Below are 23067 nucleotides of genomic sequence, written 5' to 3' on the forward strand. Positions count from 1 at the left end.
CCATTCAACATCAAACCACCATTACATTGCAAGAACAAATTTGTAGCATTTTTTTCCCCACAAAAATCATCCATCCACCATCCATTCATTTTCTTGACTGCTTATTCCTCACAAGGGTCGCGGGGGTGCTGGACTAGCTCAGCTGGCTGTGGGTGGGGTACACCCTGAACTGGTTGCCAGCCAATCGTAGGGCACACAGAGACAAACAACCATCCACACTCACAAGCACACCTAGGGACAATTCAGAGGTGCCCAATTAACCTGCCATGAATGTCTTTGGAATGTGGGAGGAGATCGGAGTACCCGGAGAAGACCCACGCAGGCAGGCGGAGAACATGCAAACTCCACCCAGGAAGGCCGGAGCCTGGACTCGAACCCGAGTCCTCAGACCTGGGAGGCAGACGTGCTAACCAGTAATTCACCGTGCCGCCACAAAAATCAACTCACTCGAAATTGTAATACTGTATTCTATTCGGGTTCAGTGTTTGTCCTGCATGTCATTCCAAATCCGCTAGTTATTTGACTTACTCACGTTGTAGTAACGGGCAACATAAATCCGGTGCAGACACAACTCAGCCATCTTGTGGTGAATTGTGATATTACAACTTAAAAATGAAAAGGTGGACCTCCACTATACGCGGGTGATAGCACAAATCCGCATATAAATGATGGCCATTTAAATGCTTACGGGATTTTTTATTATTATTATTATTGTTTTTAAACTCCCAAGACTCTTCAAAAAAATTATGATAAACATCCACAAAAAAAAATATTTTGGTGAAAAATCCAAAATATTGGTGGTGGTGGGGGTCTACTGTAGTAGAGAAACCATGTATGCCCCCCCCCCCCCCCCCGCAAAACAACAACAACAAACAAACAAACAAACAAAAACTAACTAAATAATTAATCGTCGGCCTCTCCGTGTAGCAGTTAATCTTTAGATAAAGAGTCTTTGAAAGTTAGGATGGGTTTTGGGACCAGGTCTTGCAGTACTCCGTAATACACAATTCTTCACATTGGCTCCCAATTTGTGATGTCACATACTGTGTCATGTGTCTTGTCCACTAGAAAGAAAGTATGAGAACATACTTCTGAAGGTAAATAGGGCCATCATTACATCATGCTGTCCTTCTAAGAACACGCTGACATAAGTTAAGTTTTCCTCCTCTTACCCTCCCTTTGACTTGTTTTCTCTTATAACTCTTTCTCAACAGCATTTGTATCTTCCGAGAAATCGTGCCTTAAAACAAAGAGTTCCCCCATTCTCTTTAACTCTCTCTCTCTCTCACCCGCTCTCTCTCTTGCTCTCTCTCCCTCCCCTCCCTCATTCTCTCACACACTCTCCCCTCTCATCTCCTTTACAGAGCTTTTGGACAATGATATCGCCGGAAACAGGCAGAGTCTGACAGAGTTGGTAATAATGAATTAAGTCTGTAGCCTGGCCTGACTCTGAGATTTAAATTATAATTACTCCTGTGGGGATGGACAGGGTTATTGCCAGCGAGAGAGAAATAAATTGAAGTGAAGTGCATTTCCACTCTTTGCTTTTAAGACGCGCCGACATGCTCCTCAATTTGGCCTCAGTGTACCTGAGTGTTTGGGCATGAACAAAAGCATGCGCGCGTGCGCGCGTGTGTGTGGCTGATAGGGTTGTTGCTTTTGAATAAAACTGGATTTGAACAAACACCTAATTCCTTTCCTACAAAATGGAATCAATAAGCTGTGGGTGGTGACCTTTGTAGGGGTCACTCAGACCTGTACATTGCTATTAAATTGTTGTGTCTTTTGGTTGCCACGATACGCAAACTTGTTTTCTTAAGATTATTGTCGAAGCCAAATTGCTTGCACAAACTGCTTCTTACATGTACAGTGGATTTGTGTCTGCACACCCTTGTCAAATGTCAGATTTATGTGATATGACAATGAAATCATTATTAGGGGTGCCAGGCGATTAAAAAAAATGAATCGGAATTAATCACATGACTTCATGATTAGTCGCAAATGTTATATCTGTTCTAAATGTACCATAAACATTTTTTTTCCAAGTTTCATACTCTTAACGTAAAAGTGGAAAATGTTAAATAGAAATATGGCTACATATTTTAGTCGTTGATTCAGTAATTTTCATAATAATTCATAAACTTGAGTTAAAATAAAAAATAAAAACGTGATATTGATTTGTGTTGGTCATTATCTGCCACTAGATGGCATAATTGCATTTGTACGAAGTTGGTGACAGCTCAGTGCATTTTTATTTACATATTAAGAGCTAGCTAATCTTTAACATGAAGTAACTTGTGAAATTCTGCATGTTTAAAATTTTAAAATACAACTTGACCTCGGTCTCCACAAATATATGCATTATTATTCAATTTATTACTCCTAAATCTGCTACGTTGCAACTGGAATTACAGGCTTTCCAACTAAAGGGCGGTCATTAATCGCTCGTTACAAAAAATGGTGGCGTTAAAAGAACTTTAAATTACCGTATTTTCACGACTATATGGCGCACCTAAAAGCCTTCAATTTTTTCAAAAGCTGACCATGCGCTTTATAATCCAGTGCGCCTTATATATGGATCAATATTGAGTCGCAACAGGTCTCGCTGTCAAGACGCTATCGGTGACGATTGGTGATGCACATGCGCAGAAGATCCTGCTAACTACGGCAACCCAACTAGAACAAAATACCTTTATATGCCTGCGTGATAGTACGCATTCGTAAAAACACGATACATCATTGGAAAAAAAAAATCTTGCATTCTTGATGCATGATAAAGAAACTATTTTAATTCTACAGGTTTTAAAGACGAACGTTTTACTTTTGACCCCATTACATTCCTAGTGAGTCTCCATTGTTATAATTTAGTCTGCAGTATTTTTATTGTCTTTAGAATATTTAAAATATGTCATTCATTGAAGGTGCGCCTTATAATGCGGTGCACCTTATAGTCGTAAAAATACGGTAACTCAAAATTAACACACTAATTTTGACACCCCTATTATGAATCATTTGAAACATTTTTTTTTTTTTACAACTAAAACACTCATCCATATACAGAAGTTTTCATTCTTCAATGCAAATTTTAATCACATGCTTAAAAAAAACAACAAAAAAAAAAAAAAAAAAGAACTCCATTTTGAGCCTGACTCGACTAAACACGGTGCCTCCACTTGAGAGTTTCAGTTGTGTTTCATTTCTCTATGAGATGCTGGTGGTGTAAAACTCGAGTGAAGTGCTCGTGCGTTTGTATGTGTAAATATCCCAACCTTGCTATTCACACCTCACCGAACGTGTCCTCACGTGAATCTCACTATTGTTGTATTATTGGCGTCGCGTCCTGAGCTTCCACTTATTGTCAGGCTACGCAGAACAAATGCAAACTCACAGGCTCAGGCTACACATAGTCAATCCAGTACACTTGCATTTCTATTCATGCATATGATCAATTGAAATCATTGTCATCATATTTTGTTGCATTTTTTTTTTTTTTTGCCCTTTGGCTAACTGAGATTTCTACTCCCTTCACATAAACCATTGCAAGGCAAAATATTATAAAAAGAATGGAAATGGAAATGGGAAAAAAAAACTACTAGATGAAATGAGAATTTACAATTTCCCCTCTCGATTAAAGCCCCCCCATCGTATACGTATATCAAATGAATTCTATTTCAGTCTCAATAGTCCAGAACTGAAAAGTGTATCAAAGGAGCCCATAGCCACTCTTGAAAGGAAATCGGCTCATTTGTCCTCCTGTTAGACCGAGCTATAAATGCCAGCTCTATATTTTCAAATAAGGGCCGCTAAAGGACATTTTCTACCCTTTTCCTCCCTTAATGAAATGTCAGCCTATTGACCCATCTTTCTCTTAAATGCTAATTTGCCTGCCGCTTTGACCTTTCACCCCTGTCCTTGTGCCGTTGCAGAGCTTGTGGAGGTCATTGCACAACCTGAAAGACGTTGGTGTGGTGCAGGTAAAAGTCATCCGCGCTGAGGGACTGATGGCGGCAGATGTCACAGGTAGGAAGGCGACGTCACATTCAAACAGCTTCATTTGGGACTTCCCGTGAGCCTCGTGCACATGATCAAACACTCGATGCTTCAATGAATTTGGTGTAGAAAATCAGTCTCAATACTTAACTCATTCACTCCCAGCCATTTTCACAGAAGCAGTCCCGTTTGCTCCCGGCTGTTTTACTGGATTTTGACTGATTTTGCAAGGCCCACAGAATATTGTGTTCAATTGCTATTAAAGCATGAAACCTATCAAAAGAAAGATTAAAGTCTCTTCTTTCATCAGGAAAAAAAGTTATGTTTCTATCTGTTTCCGTTTTGCAGCAATTAGCTTTAGAAGAGAGCTAAGTTTCATCAGTTTTCACAAATCTCTTTAAAATTGTAAGTAATTGAGCTTTTTTTCTACATGGCCCTGGTTGATCTCCTTTGCTCTGCTGCCAGCTGCTGGCCTTTTGTGTAATAACTACCATTTCTGCAACTGTTATTCGCAGTTGAGAGGCTGCATCAAAGCCTTCTGTATGCTCTAGCATACCCCCCCCCCCCAAAAAAAAAAACAAACAAAACAAAACAAAACAAAACGTATAAATACGTCTTTGGGACACTTGGAACATAAAAAAAAAGTATTTATACGTTATTGGGAGCAAATGAGTTAACAGTTACGTTGTCGGTCAAAATGACCCACTTTAAAGTTAAAGGAACAAATGTTTGCTTTTTGCGATCAAACTTGGCACCAACAGACAATGAAATTGAAGTTTACTTCGACATACTGGAACATTGAACATATACCGGGTCAAATTGACCCAACAAACCGTTTTTTTGCTATGGAACTTCACATTAACAGACTAAGATGGTTAGGTTTGACGTATGTGCAATGAAAACGGTTAATTATAAGCTAATCAATGTTTATTGGGTTGGTTTTGAAATATTAAAACACTTCGGGTCAAATTGACTCTTTTTAATAGTGGAAACGTAATAGTATGAATTGTCTCATCAACAGACAATTAATCAATTAAATGTTGTTAAATATTTATCAGAATGCCTTTGGAACATTAAATATAGCCGGGTCAAAATGACCCATTTTAAAGTTGAAGATACAATTTTTTTTTTTTGCTGTGAAACTTCTCATCAATTCAAATGGTTCACTTAAACACATTTTCAATTAAAATGGCTACTAATGTTTATAGGAATGCTTTACTTGCTAAATTATGTCCATTCGACAGAATTTACCTCATGTGGACTGCAATTCATTTTGCATTGAGGCTGGAACGTAGAAAAAGTGCTGTGAAGACTTTCTGGATGCACTGTATATAAGTCGACATCTTTTTTTTTTATGTACTTCATTTTCATTTTACTTTCTGTTGGAATGACAGTAACTAACTTCAGCAGTCGACTGATTGCATTTAATCATGTCGGCAATGTGTGTGGCACATTGCACACCACCATGAATTCTGCCAGAGATAAAATGTAATTTTGGGTTTGAGGGATTATGTTCTTCGAGAATGTTCAGAGAGTGAGTTTAAGTCTTCTTTATGCTGGATTTATGCTGGACGCTAAATTTGTCTCTTTGTTTTTAGGGAAAAAGATGCAGGGTGCTCATTTGAATAATAGAGAAAAAGTGTGCATTTGAACCAACAAATCTCCCCCTTCCCTCCCCCTCCCTCCCTCCCTCCCTTTTCTTTTTCCACTTGCTCCCGCCGAATTCTCCATTCTCCATTAATTCTTACTTTTAATTAGGTCTGCAGTGGACAGGCCTAGTTTTTCACTCTGCATTATCTAGTTGAGAGTAGAGAAAGTGTGTGCATGTGTGTGTGTTACTCATTTGGAAGCAGCCAGAGTCTGTGTTAGCCAATACAAAGTGGAACTGCTTGATTTGGGTTATTGAGACCGGGGCAGCCAGAGAGCAGCGGCTAATGGCTCTTGTATTTCACTGGGAACTTAAATTTACTCCGTGACCTTGTTTCGCAGCTCATCATTCAGTCTGCGCTTCATGGCTAACTTCCAGAAAAATTAACGTTGTTGCAAAGCTGTTTATTTATTTGCTTGTTGCTTTCCACCCGGCCTCTCCTGTTTTTACCTCGGACTCTCGAACAAAAACAAGAACAAGCTTAAACGCGTGTTTTGTATACAGGTAATCTTGTCATATTTTCCCTCCACTTTTACATTTAAGCATTTCAATTGTGTGTTTGACTTGCACAGCTTTATTTCACATGTTAAATGGGGCTTGGCTAGTATAGTATATCAGACTGCTACCGTGGTGTCTTGAGCTATAATCTCAAATCCTCTTTCACCTTTGAAATTAATAGAAATGTTTATGTGCTTTAATAAGTAAAATAGCAGTCTATAATATTGAACTTTATATAAAAAAAAGAAATCATTCACGATATAATTAAATAGTATTTAACACATTCACTGCCAGCCCAGCAAAAATACATCATTTGACGTCTTTTTCCGTCAATGGCAGTGAGTGAGTTAATACATTAATCAGTTTGCCCGTCATAGTTAATTGTGGCGCTCCTTCTATTGTGTTGGCTTTAGACCACTGGGGGGCAGTATAATAGTCGCACATAACCAGACGAAGAAGAATCATTGCCACCCTCAAAGACTCATAAGTTGCAATATTGGTCATTTTTTGCAAAGGACAACAAATATATGTGTTTGAATATTGTTATATTGTCTGTCCAAGTATATTGCTCCACAATTTGTATTCAAATATTTCTTAAATTAGGGTTATACAATTGTGACTATTGATGTTAATCATTAGCCATTAGTATTAAGCTAGCAAATGTATTTAGTAATGTATAAGGCAGAGTTGAGTGTTTAGTTTGACAGTGAACTTCAACTGGAAGTCACAATATACAGTTTGAAGCCTCTTTTTGAAGAATTGTTTACTGTCTGTCAAACTGCTGCCGATTGTAAAGTGAGTTGAGGTTACACTTGCTGCCACCAAGAGCAAAATATCGTCCGAACGTGGGCACATAACTTGGAAAAGTTGTGCCACTTGTAACTGAAGTCATCACTGTATTAATCTTCATTTACTTGTGAATCTTTCCATCCTTGATAAACTCACTTTCCCGCCAGGAATATCTTGTTCTTTTACCTCCACACATAGTGAAGGGAAGAGGATTCAAATGACAGGCAAAGATGCTCATGCCTGTGTGCCAGTGCGTGTGTGACGGGCAGATACAACAGCTCTGTAAGAGCGGCATGAGAGCCCTCAGCACACGAACACCCTATTTTATCAGTTGAGCTCAGGAGAGGGTCAGGAGCGAGGCGAGAGACAAACAGACGGACAGGCAGAGAGTGAGAGGGGAGGTCAGGGAGAGAAAAATAGTTCACTCTCTCTTCTCTCGTCCCCATTCATGCTGCCTGTCTGTCTCCTCTCTTGTCTGCGCTCTCCTTTTCTTTTTCACATCACACTCGGGCCATCTCTTACTCTAATTGAAGTGCTTTTGTGGTGTAGAACGAGAAGGATAACTGAAAACAGTCTCAAAAGCCAACAGTGTCCCTTGTCTTGCTCCTTGAGTAGATGTGAGACATTTCAATAGTAACGCTTTATCCACAATTTCACATCCCGCTAGAGTACCACTGGCTTCTTCTTTTGCATCTATTAGCTTTTTTTTTTTTTTTTTTTTTTTTTTTTGTAGTCCTTTTTCGAATAGCTTTCAAGGACATTTTCCTAAATTTTGATGAGATCCACGTATTTATGACGTAATGAAAACATAAAAAATGTTATTAAATAATAAATATTGTTGTTTATAATCAAAATCATTTGCTGTGCGTGTCAACGTCTAAAGCTGAAATGCCACACACGCAATTCAAATGTAATCTGGAAAATTCCTTTCATGAACTGTCAGATTTTATTTGTTGTGCTCATGTAGTATTATTACATGTTACCTTGGATCCTGAAGGAAGTCTGCATCTGGGTAAAACTTTACTTCCTTGGCGTGCCAATGGAACCTCTAAAGTTGAGACACCCGACAGTTCGGCGGTGATCCGAATTGAATACGAGTGCGTGTGGAAAAGAAAGTATCGAATTGGAATGAAATCTGATAATCATTAAGCATGCGTAGACTTGGATTCTACCCTTGGCCACAATGTGGATCAGAATCCTGCTTAAAGTATGACATTTTAACCGAAAAAGTACAACTTTATGAGGTAAAACGGTGGCAGGCAGCCACTAGCGTACTCAACTTTTACTTGTACTTGTACTTTTGTTGCCATATTTTATACATTATTATACACAAATTGATTTTACATTACACGCAAGCAATTTGGCGATTACACAGTATGACAATTTTTTTTTTTTTACTTATCTCTTTTACCTCCAAAAACGTTTCATGACTTATGCTAAAATCCCACTAAATGCCGCTGACGTTTACTACTTTTTTTTCCCTCTCTCTTAATGGGCAGTGCAACGTCTTGTGCAGCGCTGCCTTGTCAATGGGGTTGTGAAATCAAAAACACCCAGTGACTATGGCCAGCAGATGGCAGCATTGTACCTCTTTTCATTGGGCTCCCCGGTGTATCAAATTACAGTGAAACATGTCAAATCAAAAAGCTTGTTTTCGCTTTATTTTTTTTTTCTATTTTCACTCAAATGACCTATTTCAAATGGTGATTACTAAAGAATGGAATAAGGTAGAAATGTACTTTTTTTTCTAATAAAAGAATGGAATCCAATCTTTCATATGATAGCCACCACATTTATGTAGTCATGGCGTACAATATTTTTTTCTGTTTGCCTTGAAAGATGAGTAAAAATGCTTGGCTCAGTGTTATGGTGGCCGTCTCCCAACCCAGAGGTTGTGGTTTCGATCCCAGGCCATTGTGACCATGTCGAAGTATCCTTGAGCAAGATACTGAACCCCCAACTGCTCCTGATGCTGCGTCATCAGTACATGAATGGGTAGTCAAAAATGTAAAGCGCTTTGAGGGCCTTAAAGGTGGAAAAGCGCTATATAAATGAAGTGCCATTTGCCATTTGAAATCGGCTGGCACTGTCGGGGTTGTTTTTTGGATAACGTGTGGCAGTAAAAGAGTTAATGATTGTTTTCAGGTGCCACACTTTATAAGACATGGCATAAGTCTGCGCGGGTGCACGCAACTTCCAGGTCAAGAGCACAGCCTGTTAAAAGTGATGAAATGCAAGAAAAACGGCAAATGGATTTACATTTGAAAGTCTTGAATTATAATTAATTGTGATGAGCACCTCAAACTCCCGACCAACTTTAAGCTTTCCTGCGAGGCAATTACAGGCGCTGCCTCATCCGTGCCGTATTCATCCTCCACACTTATCATCGGGCACCCAGAAATGATTTTGCATCCGCTACCCCCCGCGCACCCTCCGGAGGCACCGTGGAGACGTGACCCGATGTGGGAGGAGCTTTACCTGGACGCTAGCTCAAATGTAAGCGTGTAATGGTTGAGACAGCTGCCTCCGGTGGTGGTGGCCAAGTTCATCACCGGTTACAACTGACTCTTGCAGCACTGAAGCCTGTCAAGCCATAAAAACAAATAATAATATTAGGCTGAAAAGTGGTTGTAATTTTCCATCACTTAATTTAATTGATTGTAATTAAATTTAATCAGTCTTGATTTAAAAAAAATAATACTTTGGAAGCTCCAGGATGATTCAATATATATATTTATTACTTTATGAGCAGTGATTAAATTAATTAAAATTCATTGAAATTCAGATGTTCAAAATGATGCAACTTATTGGATTAAATTAGTATATTTATTTTAAATTTTTGTGACCTATTGTTGGTATCATCTGACATTATAATGTGTAATATTACTTGATTTTAAATTTTACTTTACAGTAAAGATTTTTTTTTCCCCAAATTCTTGATTTCCTCTCAGAATCAATATTTTCTATGCCATAAGTGCAAAATCACACCAATGACATTTTATGAAAGTGTAGCAAAACTAATCACCAAATCCTGAAAGTTTTGTGGTCAAACTTTAGAAATAGATTTTTTTTGCTTGTTTTTAAATGGGCTGTGCACATTTGTGTTGACAACTATATGATAACAATAACACATCAAAACAAAGGAAATCACACACACAGATGCATATACTGTGTATATACTCCTTATGCCTTTGTCTATTTGAATGTATGTTGTTTTCTATTGTCTGAGTCACAGCTGTCGATATCCACTTCAAATATGCTCCATCAATAAGACCCCCAACAACTGATATGAGAGGCAACAACCTACGGCATTGATCACGCTGACATTTGCTTTGCACACCTACTAAATGTCCCGCCCTTGTCACAACATTTGAAGAAAATCACACAGATCGATGACACTCACGCATGGACAAATCTGAGCGCACGTGCACACGTGCGCACGCACACAAGTACCAAAACAAGCAAATGCCACTGGGGGACTGAACTCAATTCCAACTTCATTGAGTCTTACTTGTGATAGCTAGTGTTATGATTTTGTGTCCTCTTAATAATATTTTCCCCAGGAAATCTTTTCATATTATAGGACTGTCTCAGAAAATTAGAATATTGTGGTAAAGTCCATTATTTTCTGTAATGCAATTAAATAATCAAAATGCCATACATTCTGGACTCATTACGAATCAACTGAAATATTGCAAGCCTTTTATTGTTTTAATATTGCTGATTATGGCATTTTCAGCCAAATATCTTATCTCAAAATATTAGAATATTTCCTCAGACCAAGTAAAAAAATGCCAATATTTCAGTTGATTTGTAATGATTCCAGAATGTATGGAATTTTTGCTTATTTAATTGCATTACAGAAAATAATGGACTTTACCACAATATTCTAATTTTCTGAGACAGTTCTGTATATACTTCAACAAATAAAACAAAATGTCTGCCAACACATTATTTTGTTGACTGACAATGCAGCACAAATCCATTGAAAGTTGTAACAGTAAACATCTCAAGTTTTTTTTTTAAATTTTTTTTTTAGGGGAATTGTAGTGAGCTGTGAGATAAACATATTAATAATATACTAATATACTAAATATTTAGGATGTTAACTGGTTTTAGTAGTCTTTTATTTTTCTCCCCTTTCATGAGTTGGCTGCATAAAATAGTTTTGTCTTCCTGTGATAAATTTACATTATCTTTGTATTTAATGTGGTGTGTACCTTTTACCAGTGGCCATCATAAGCCCTGACCAGCTTAAATGGCACCCAAGAATGTTTTTCTTTGTTTATAAATATGTATTTATTTGTAATCATGTGTTTTTCTTCTTTTCCTTGTCCCGCCTAGGAAAGAGTGACCCATTCTGTATAGTGGAGCTGAGCAACGATCGGCTGCAGACTCACACCGTTTACAAAAATCTTAACCCAGAGTGGAACAAGGTCTTCACTTTGTGAGTATATTATTCAAAACTGCACTAATATTAACACAAAAAAAAAAGCAATTTTCATTTTTGTCTCTGTTCAGTAGCTTATCAGGTTATAGTATAAAGAAGGATACGTACTGTAGAAGGGCGATAATGAGATCAAACTTTACATAAGTTATTAAGTATCTGCTGCATTTTTATGGAGTCCAAAGATATGGAATTCCCAGTGATGGGACATGTTAATTTAATCATTCCTGGAGTGTACATCGCCCACATAGCCTCTTTTCTATACATATCATCACCCATCTTGATAGCCTACTTTTACATATATGACACAACTCGACTTTAACTTGCGCTTGATGGAAATGTAGTGCAATGACGAATAATGCGCTTGATATGTTAAAACATTGTGCAAATTTAAAGGAGAATGTTAAAAATATGTTTGTAATGCCTTCATATTTCAAGTGATTTTCTCTGTTAGTATGAAATCAAGCTTTTTATTAAACGGTTAGCTTGCTGTTTACCGTCGTTGTCTCGGCATGTCGTCCAGTAACGTGAAGGACATCCACTCAGTACTTGAGGTCACCGTTTACGACGAGGACCGAGACCGAAGCGCAGACTTCCTGGGGAAAGTGGCTATTCCTCTACTAAATGTGAGTCCAACTGCTGATTCTTTTGTTTTTAAACACACATTTGAAGTTATAAAAAAAAAAACATAGGCTATTTTTGCACACGTTTGAGATGACAGGAAGGTGAAGCGATGAGGAAGACTGAAGAGTCAAAAAAAGAGACTGATGAAAGCAAGCATGTGAATGAGATACGCTATGAGAATGACACTGATCAAGAGATGAAATGACATTTGCCGTCTGTCGTAGAAAATCTTTCTATACGTGTGACTGAAGCGTATACATCGGCGCGGGGCTGCACGCTGTGATTCCCCAGGATAGTTAATTTCTGTTTGACAGAGGCGAGCTGCTGTGGGTAATGAACAGGTACTTGTCAGAGTTGCCACAGTTGTTTTGGGTTCCCTGTCAACGGCGGCAGCTGGGGTTCAAAGGTGGCCCGGGGAGCCGATTCAGTCGGGTATTGCCAGACAGACGCCTGTCATGTCCCTCTCCCACAGATCCAAAATGGAGAACGCAAAGCCTACGTCTTGAAAAGCAAGGAGCTGACAGGGCCAACGAAAGGGGTCATCTTTCTTGAAATAGACGTGATTTTTAATGCTGTAAGTCTTTTTTTTTCCTCTTTAGATTCTCCTCCCGTATTTAAAAAAAAATGTCCCCCATCCTCTTGCTCACCCTTTTCTCATCTGTTGTCTTAATTCTGTTTGTCCCCCGCCTTCCCTCACTCACATCTCGTTCCTCGTCCAGTGCGCCCTCATCCTCGTTTTGGGTCTAATTATGAAAGGCTCCCTCACAGCATCCTTTGTTCGCACATTCTCTGTCACTGTGTGTGTGTGTGTCCTGTAGCCGCCATCTTGTTACTCACCCCCCACCCGCTTGTTCCAACCTCACATGAGTGCGTGTGCACCGTGTTGTAGTGTGACAACAGAAATCTGGGAAAACATTTCAATCAATTTAGTGGTCATCTCGTTCATTTGTGAAAATAAACCAATTTGTTGTTTCACGTTGTCCTCCAGGTGAAGGCTGGTCTCAGGACGTTGATCCCAATTGAGCAGAAGTACATAGAAGAGGAGCCACGAGTGTCCAAACAGGTCAATTACTTGCAATACTGCAGATCCTTACATTCTTCAACACCACATCACATATGCGGGTCATTGACGGATACGTTTGTCTGATGATGCACATTTTATGAATTATCATGTGATGCAACCAAAAAGAAATTTGGGACTTTTAGTTTGAAATACAAGTTTGTATTACCCACAATGCAGTCGAGAACTCCATGGGAGCAGCTGTCAGGTTTGTACTGTCTCACAAATATGTTAAAAAATAAAAATAAAAAATGGTATGACCTTAAAAAAATAATTAATGGTGACTTTGTACACCAAATATATATCTTCATTAGAATTTTACTTGCGTGGCTAGCTAGCTTGTTTAGTTTAGATAGTTAGCCATATAACTTTGATTTAAGATGAAATTTAACATATTATTTTTCATTTCATTTCATTTTTTCATTTCTTTTTGTTCATTTATTTCAGGAAATAATCAACATTAACAATATATCAACTTTTCTAAACAAAATTTTCTAAACTTACCCTGAAAAGGAGTGGGAGGAAGAAAAACTTATTAAGTCCCACCCCCAATATCATTTCAAAAACAAATTTAGCTACTTTCCTACAAACTTTCACTCAGCAACAGCGGTTGTCATAATGCTTGTGTTTACAAACAAAGTGTTAATTATCTAACATGACATCAACAGCTCATACCAGCAATGGTAATAAAAAAATAACAATACCAGCTTGGGTAAAAGACAAACGAGACAAACTAAATTATGTGGTGTGAACAGACAATTATAGAAAACTTTCTTTGATAAGATAGATGTATGTTCTAAATTATAGTTCTAAATTTTAGGTACTTTAGTAAAATTGTAGATAATAGTAATAATAAAGAATGAATATTTTTTATGTGTTTTTATAATAAATTAACCGTTCTGGGTCTGTTAATATCCTTATCTGTCAATGAGCCATGTACAAAATGTGTCATCTTATTTCACAACCAAATAGATAATTGACTACTTGTTAGTTATATTGTTGTTAAAACAATGCATACACACAATTTACAAAATTAAATATTCACCAAATTTTGACACAAGTATTTGTTTATTAATGATAATTGTGTATTCACAATAAATCCATTTCTTTTTAACATTTTACCTTTATTTTTTTATTTATTAGGTGAAATGCTACTTTTGAGTATGCAGTACATACTGCACATGGGCCATTCCTAGGACATCAAATATATAAATACGCAATAAAATTCACTGCATGATATTTACAAGTTTCTTGCACATTCATCTGTTTGTGTATTTATTTAATAAATATAATTTAAAAACTTGACGTACCTTGAACACTGTAAAAATACCATTAAAATTAGACTTTACCATGAAATATAATAATTTAAATCCCTTAGAAATGTTATATATCTTAGCTAAATAAACTGTACTTTTAATTTATTTAAAAAAAACAAAACAGTAAACAATTTAGCTTCAGTGCACACATAAGCCTGTCGAACACATTTACTCCTTTGAAAAAAAATACATAAATAAAATATATAGATATATATTCCACAAGTCACATGTGCCACAGGAAGTTGCATCATTCAGGTCCTTTGCAGGCCATATGAAGAGAAAAATTTAATTCACTCTTTTTTTTTTTTCTTGTACATTTGATGATATATCCATTAAGAGGAGATGAACTATAAGCTCAGTCTTGTTATCTAAATTTGGTTTTGTTATTTGTTCATCTTTAAAATATATTTTTTGGTTAACATGCCAGGATGCTATATGCTATATTTGCTAATTGTATGCTAAAAACTTTTAAGTACAAAAAAAAAACATTGACATAAAAAAATAATAAAGTTTCCTGGCATGAGCGAATTTGTATTACCAGATTTTGCATTGATAAAAAAATATCACAGAAATGTAAGTTTACCCCGGTGTGCCTCATGTCCTGCCCCTCTGCCATAAGCGCGAACCAGCGAGCCGGGTGAGCGTCATCTCGTAAAGCCCAACAACTGTGTGGGCAAGATAAAACAAGGTGATTGAAGAGGGAAAACAGCGTTTCATTTTTGTTTCTTCTCTCCTCTCTCCCTTCTCTCATCTGTCAGCCGCCTCGCATCCACCCCGGCTGGGTGAATAGAAATGTCAAGCTGTCAACTGCGGGGTGCATAAGTAGATTGGCCGTCCTTATAGATGGCCCTTTTTTTTTGCCACTGCTGCTTTGCACTTCATTGTCACGCCGCTCAGTGTGGCAGCCGCACAAAAGGCTGAATAGCTGGGGCCGGCCCACATCACACATGTCATATGAGTGACCGTTTGGGCTTAGTAGTCAGTGCTGCGCCATGCCCTGCCACACACATCACTAGCCAACACAGTGCCACACACACACAAACATCTCCCATACCGCCCTTGTTTCAACCCTCGATCCGTTTTTCCACCCTCTTTATGTCGTCTCTGATGCACTGGCCTGCTCGTCTTTTTCCTCAAGTGGCAGAATCTCAATCTCACCTCTGACTCATCAAGATGACCCATGTCAGCATCTCACAATGATGATGTCACTGGCTGCTTTGGAAGGCTCGCCCCTTGAGGCCACGAGGGATGTTTTGTGCCAGCACACCCCTACTGTTGCTTGCTGATTAGTTGGGGCGAGGGGGGTATCTGACAAAGACTTTCTACTTGATGACATGACCACTTAGGAAGTTTTTTTTTTTTTTTTTTTAAAGAAGTAAAAAGAAACAAGACAAATATAAGCATTTTCAACACTCTCACAACCATTTTAGATTTCTTTAGGACAAAGATTGGAAAAAAAAGTTTAAAAAAAAAGATTTTTAAAGATATTTACCCTTGGTTATGAATGCAACATCAAATAAAGAAATAGAATAATAACCAATGAAAATATATATTATTTCTCAATAAATTATGAAATATTACCCTTGTGATCTTAGTAACAGTAACAAAATGTGTTCTAAATCTTAAGTTCTTCCTTTAAAATTATTTTTTTGGTATACACCATGGTTGCACTGACACCACATCCTTAAAATTGATTATTTGCTTTCCCAATGTGCTCTACTGGTTAGTCAGGTGGGTTGAATATAACACAAATTTGTCATGTAATTTGATCAAATTAAAATTCTCTTTGATTTGTCACTTTGTTAGTCTCTTGTGTGCAAAATTTGACAACAGGAATATTTTTTTTCATTAAATGTTTATTTATAGAAAGCATGATCCTCCTCATCTCACAATAATGAAGCCAGCATGTCCACAACTTACATACAAACACTTTATCGACATACTGGCCACAAATGCAGAGCAAATCCAGAGTGTTTAGCATCACAAATACAACAAGAGTGAACTGAAATAACCATGGAGTCATTAATAACTAAGGCTTGTCTCTTACATACTGAACGGAGTCCTTATTAGGCCGTCCAAAACAAGCGCAGCATAATATTCTCATCGGGTCTTCTGAGTTTTATTTTTGAAGTCAGGTCAAAGCTACAAATCTTCAACTTAAAGTGATCCGATACTTAATTTTGCAAAGTGACAGCAAAATGAGATACTGCAGGGTTTAAATTTCTCTTATTAGGAAATGATAAGAGTTCATCATGCTGAGTCAAACCTATTGGATAACATAAAAAAAGTCACAAAGCTGCAAATGATAAAAAAAAAAAAAGCACACAAGGCACAAGTGTCTTGACAAGATCAAAATGGACTCAATCACTGACATAACGCACATAATAAACCCTTTCTTTATCTTATATTGACCTGTGTAATATTAAAACCTTCTGTCCCATCTACTTTGCAGCTGCTGTTGCGCAACTTCAACAGGGTGAGGCGCTGCATCATGTTCCTCATCAACACCGGTTATTACATCAACAGCTGCTTCGAATGGGAATCTCCACAGAGGAGCATCTGCGCGTTTGTGGTGCGTAGACCTCGCTTCAAATGCGGACACATGAGAAGTCATATTCATGTCAGGCCAAATAATTACCATAGTTTTAATTCTAGCACTTTAAATGCATAATTTGATAATGCTTGGAGTTAGGGATGGGAGAGTATTGATACGTCGGCCACCACTGTGAGTACTTTGTGGCTGTTTTATGATTAGGAACTAGAAATTAGGGGAAACAAAAAAAAAGTGCCATTCATTTTTTGCAATCTTAAAGGGGACGTCAACCCAAAAACTTTCCGTACAACAATATGTACTAAGCACTGTGGAATATGAATGACTGCGGTTGGCTGGCAACCAGTTCAGGGTGTACCCCGCCTACTGCCCGAAGCTAGCTGGGATAGGCTCCAGCACCCCCGAGACCCTTGTGAGGAGCAAGTGGTTAAGAAAATGGATGGATGGATGGAATATGAATGAAGCAGCAAAATCCACCTGTTTTTATCCATCTCACTGGGCGACCATTTTGTCACTTGCTCTCGACTGAAATTGACATCACCGTTATTCAGGGCCCAGGTAATGACCAATCATGAATCAGCTTGCGAACGTCACATGGCCCAACTCCGTGTTTGGTCGTTTCCTGGCACTGTGATGTCATCTTCAGTTGACAGCAAGCGACAAAATGGCCGCCCCATGAAATTCTCAACTCAACTCAACTTAACTTTATTTATTAATATCCCTACTTGAAATGCCAAATTTTTCCTCTTCCAGTTTGAATTATTGATATATTTTATTATCATGGAGGGAAAAAAATCCATATTAGAAAAACAACATTTAAAAATGTAAGAAAATACTTGCTGGTATCCACCGAGAGCAGTATCCACTCATTCAAGTTCCGAATAGCTGCACAACAAGTGCATCTGACCCAGTTTAGCAGTCTTGCGTGTATTTTGGTGTGTCTAGCCGTGCTTTCGTCACACGGGTCAGAAGAGACAACATATTGATTAGTTAACATTAATCCCGTCTCTGTGTGTGTGCGTGCGTTCAAGTGGCACATTTCCACTCCAGTAACGCCGCGCTTCTCCTTGTGCCCTGCCTTTCAGAAATTGAAAGGGAAGTGCCAAAAATGAATTCATGTTGAAAACAAGGTCAGAATAGTTTGAAGGCGCAACATCATCCTTGGGAGTCCCATTCACAAGACAAAGTATACATCAAGTTCTGAGTAACAGTGTATTCTTATTGTACGTAGTGAAATGGAGTATTTCAAAGCAATAAAACGGGTATGTAGGCCAAGGACAAAGTGTTTTATAGTTTATTGAAAGGCTGAAATTCGAGCATCATTTTGCTTTTCCTCGTCCCCCTCCCACTCGTGCGAGCGTGTTGGCGTAGGAGTGTGCACTTAGCTAAAAGCATCAGAGTGTTTAGGACCTCTCCTTTACACAGGTAACCCCCCCCCCCCCCCCTTCCTCCATTTCTTCATCACTCTCTCATTCCTCCCTCACTTCCACAGGCCTCTTAATCACTTCGCTCATCTCTTTAAGTGGCTTTTTATGGGGGGCCATCTGGCCAAGGTGGTGCGTTTGTGAAGGTGTGCGTCTGCGTGTGATTACGAACACGCGTGCGCTCACGCGGGTGTGTGTTTCTGTCTTTCTTGGACAGATGTTGCACTTAACTTTTCCGAATGGCCCTCGCTAGCTTGCAGAGGTGGCGTAGTGGCAGCCGCTAAACGTTTTAAGTGTGCGCTATAACTCTCTTAAGCGAGCCTGGAGGAGGGAAAAGCGTGTTTGTTTATTTGCAGTACGGGTGTCAAAATGTATGCGTTAATTTTGAGTTAATTTAAAGTTCCTTTAATGCCACTCATTTTTCAAAATGTGTGACTCATTTGGTAAGTCTGTGCTTGGGCAATTCCAGTTGCAACGCAGCAGACATGTCCATGTCAAAATTTACCAGTAATACATTTAATAATAATGCATACATTTGTGGAGATTGTGGTCGAGTTGTAGTTTACTATTTTAAACATTTGCAGAATTTCACAAGTTACTTCATGTTAAAGATTAGCTCTTAATATGAAAAGAAAAATGCACTTGAGCTGTCACTGTCTTACAAATGCAATTATGCCATCTAGTGGCAGAAAAATGACCTCAACACAAATCAATATCACTCTCATTTTTTACAGTAGAGTAAATATTTTTAATTTAACTTAATTTTATAAATTAGGATACAATTACTGTCTCAGTAACAAAAAGATGTAGCCATATTTCTGTTTGTTTAACACTTTTTTCCCCCACTTTTATCTGAACTCTTTTACTGCCACACGTTATCAAAACGTTATCATTCACGTCATCCTTGAAAACATTCTATTTCACCAGATTTCATCATGTTTCATTGTAATTTGGGGCAGCCCATTGAAGAGATACAATGCTGCCATCTGGTGGACATAGTTAGTGAGTGTTTTCGATTCTACAACCCATTGACCAGGCAGCGCTGCACTTAGATGTTGCACTGCCCATTGATTAAAACAAACAAAAACAAAAAAATGTAGTTGACGTCATTTAACGTTTATGGCGTCATACATCGTGATTTTATTAATCGTGATTAAACGTTTTTGGCAGTCAAAGAGTTAAGAGTATGAAAACTTTATTTTACATGTCATTGTTAACAGATATAAAATGTGTGATTAATTGTGACTTAACTATTGAAGTGATGCGAAAAAATTGTAATCGCCTGACACCCCTAATTTGCAGTTTTGCAAATGATGGCTGTTGTATCGAAGACGCGTTACGCAGAAAAGTGCTCTGTGTCTTTGCCGGCAGATTTGGCATTTCCATTGGCATGCGCACAGCTGTGATCGTCTCACATGCAGCGTTTCTCTCTCACGCCCACGCTTCCGTCTCCCACCCATCCCCCCATGTTGAAAACCGCCGGCGCGGCTGCTTCGCCCGAGGCGTTGGCGCCGTGGAGCGGCCCGCCGTCACCTCCCCGTCCCGCGCGATGGAAGGTGCCGGTATGACACTCGTCTCCCTCTTTTCCACTTTCCGCACCTGCCAGGTGTGTCTTTCTATCTCCGTGTTCCTCTTTATCTCCGCCCCTCCCGGAGTTGGGTTCTGTCGCCAACTCTCGAGGCCGTTACTGGCCCCCGGGGACCACCGACCTCAGCGGCTCTTCCTCCAAACAAATTTGCTGTAACTTTATCTGCAATTGGGCCCCGAATTGGAGGCAAATAGAGGCAGCTTTGTGAGGCTCAGGGAAGGGCGAGGGCAGCAAGCCGGGGGTTGTCGGGGGAGGCTGGGGAAATGATACCGGGCGCTTTTATGTCAGGCAAAGTAGGACTCTTATCAGGAAGAGAGCCCAGACAAGGGAGCTACTTCTAGAGGAAACTGGAGCACCTATCACCTGCTTTGCATTTAGATAAAAATTCAGCCTGCTGAAATAAAAAAGGCAAAAAGCAAAAGACAGGTACAGAAGCATCAGTTGGTGTGTGTATGCACACATCTCGCAGTGTGAGAAGTGAGTGGGACGCCACACACCACTGCGGGTCTCTTTAAATTGCTCCTTTGACTCCTCTTCAAAGGGGCCGTCTTAACTTTTGAAACTTTTCGAGTCGGGGGTTCGTCTTTGCCCATAGCAAGGGACAACTTTGAACGATTTACTTTTTACATTTTTTGCAGCTCTTAGTTGAAATACAGCGGCAAGACTGACACAGAATATCAAGTCAGGGTTTAATCACCAGAGATTAAGAGTCATGAAGGGAAAAACAATGTAGCGGCATTGTGGCGGTTAAACTGTACAAGTGTCATGGGATTTTTCTTTTACGTCATCAAACTAAATCACAATCTATTGAGAGCGTCTGGCTTGCTTTTGGATGAGGAGCACAGCAAACACTGCTGTGTTCTGCAGGCGTACAGCAGGGGGCAGTCTAGCACCACTGAATGATGCTTAGGGAGGCCCCGGTCCAAAGCAGGACGGCAGACTCCCTCTTTCCCTCTCTCTAGTTACATCAAACTTAACAGGACTTCTACTTGCTATCTGGCAACACTTAGTGCCAGCATGGAAAATGATGTAAGAGAGATAAAGGCGACCTCTGAAATCCAAACTTCGGTTTCACTCCACTGAGACAGAACAGGGGAAAAGTTTGCCTGGTGTGTGGTTAATGTAAGCCAAAGTACTGAATATTACCCTCCCACAGTGCCGCGGCTCAGAGCCGCGAGGACGCGGGCTGTGTTTTGAAACAAATAACGCCGGCTCCAGCTCTCCATGAGCACTGACTGCTTGAATAAAACATTTGGACTTTTCCATGTTGTTGACATCCTTTTGTGTTCGGGGGATTTCTTAATATTGAAGCAAGCATCAAAGAATTACAGAATGCAACTGCAGGGATTGTCAAAAACAATTAGATTATTGATTTTATTTGTTTATTTATTTTTACCTCTCGTTAATCCAGCCAAAATGATCTCGTCATAATTTTTGCTTTTATCATGTTTGTTATGGACCATTTTTATTCTTAAATTAATTCATTGTAATCTCCACTTTATTTGAAATTACTTACCATTGAAGTATACTAATACATGTTTAAAAAAAAATCTGAATAATTTTATGATTACTGAGCTAAATTATGAATCATACAATTTATTTCACTCTTTTATCATTATTATATTTTATTTACTTAATATAGAACACAATTAATTTACCAATAGTCCAGATGATAACCTTTAATTCAATTGTGAATTAAAAAAACATAACCAGAGAAATTAGCATCATGTTAAACTATTGAAAATTATGAAAACAGTACATAAGCTCAGATGCAAAAACTACATTTATTTAAATATTTGTATTTGTATGTAAATAGTTTCCCATCTTCCCATCAGTGAGGTGAATTTAACATCTCGTAAAATGTCCACGGCCACAAAGTGTCATCTTCAAATGACTCCCATACAAGATATATAGATCTTCACTTTACATTAACCCCCGATCATCCCGTTTTCATCGTGTTTTTGTTTTTCCTCTTGTCTTTCTGTGGTGGTCGCTGACATCTACAGCAGGCTCCTTCCCGCTCCCTCATCCCCAGGCGAAGAGCTTGCAATGTAGCGTAGGGAGCAATGGGGGGGTTGCCGGTGCTGGACCAGCCTCGCTGGAAAGGTCCAGGCACCGCGGGGCCACTGTTAACCAGCCGGGGGGCACGAAGACGGGGCAGGACCGTCCGCCTGGTGCTTCTTCCAGCTGCCCATCACAACGTGGCCCTCAGCTATGATATCAAATGGAAAAGAAATGAGAGGGCGACAGGTTAACTGCCTTAAGGGAAGCCTTTTTTTTAAATTTTTTTATTTTTTTTAATTTAATATATTAAAGGAGGTTTCGAAATTTGAGGCAAACATCAGGACAGTAAGCTGCAGTTTGTGTGATTCCAGCAGTGAACATTCACAGAATTACATTCCAAATATATTTCTGTTCATTGAATGTTATGCCAGTGCTAGTATTTATTGTTCTATGAACAAGGAAATGATTGTAATTGTGTGTTTATTTATAGCTTCGACCAGGACAGGTTTAGTGCAAGTGAGCTCCTTTTGTTTATTTCAGTAAAATCGCATGTCTGCATCTCAGTTTCATTAGACGTGTATTAATTAACGTTTCATGTTCGGAGTCTTGATGGTTTGTAGGATGTTGGATCATGTTAGAATTGTTGCGAGCTGCACTGACAAAGAACTTGCGTGTACTCTTTATCAGGAATGAAGAGATGATCCTTTTGCTTTACAACAATTTATATGTTTTTTTGTTTTGTTTTGTTTTGTTATTGAGGAATTATACTCTCTCAGGGTGTTGGATACGCACACTCAAACTTGGTTTCCAAAAGTTGTTCCTTTCGGGACAGTATTTGTTTACTGGACCAGCACTTTTCTTTATTTACATGAAAAATACATTCATTGTGGCCATTTCTGAAAGCCGTTATCTTTAATTCATGCTGGGTTTGTTTTTGCTTAATTTCACATTCAGTTTAAGGTCTCTTTTGTTCCTATCAAAAACTTGGTTATGAGTTTCCAAACTTTTGTGTGATAAAGAAGACAAAACGAGATTTTTTTTTGTTTTGTTCAGATGCCGAGATGCATGTGTTTATGTGTGGGTGGGTGCAAAGAAATTTCTATACTGACGGCTGAGCGATGAATGTGT

The 23067-nt window shown here is 38.7% G+C and overlaps 1 protein-coding gene across 10 annotated transcripts in view; it reads left to right on the forward strand.

Moving 5' to 3' along the window:
* mctp1a (multiple C2 domains, transmembrane 1a) overlaps positions 1-23067 on the forward strand; it is a 107097-nt gene that overhangs the window by 39674 nt on the left and 44356 nt on the right. For all 10 annotated transcript variants that reach the window (XR_013283520.1, XR_013283521.1, XR_013283523.1 and 7 more), the window contains 6 exons: positions 3927-4020; positions 11270-11372; positions 11896-11998; positions 12469-12570; positions 12985-13059; positions 16825-16944. Coding sequence is in view for 6 of the 10 variants with exons in the window: in XM_077521373.1 (XP_077377499.1) it covers positions 3927-4020; positions 11270-11372; positions 11896-11998; positions 12469-12570; positions 12985-13059; positions 16825-16944 (597 nt within the window). In the remaining 4 variants the exon portion in view is untranslated. The remainder of the gene's footprint in view (positions 1-3926; positions 4021-11269; positions 11373-11895; positions 11999-12468; positions 12571-12984; positions 13060-16824; positions 16945-23067) is intronic.

Source organism: Festucalex cinctus, chromosome 5 (genome assembly GCF_051991245.1).
Source record: "Festucalex cinctus isolate MCC-2025b chromosome 5, RoL_Fcin_1.0, whole genome shotgun sequence".
Taxonomy (NCBI): domain Eukaryota; kingdom Metazoa; phylum Chordata; class Actinopteri; order Syngnathiformes; family Syngnathidae; genus Festucalex; species Festucalex cinctus.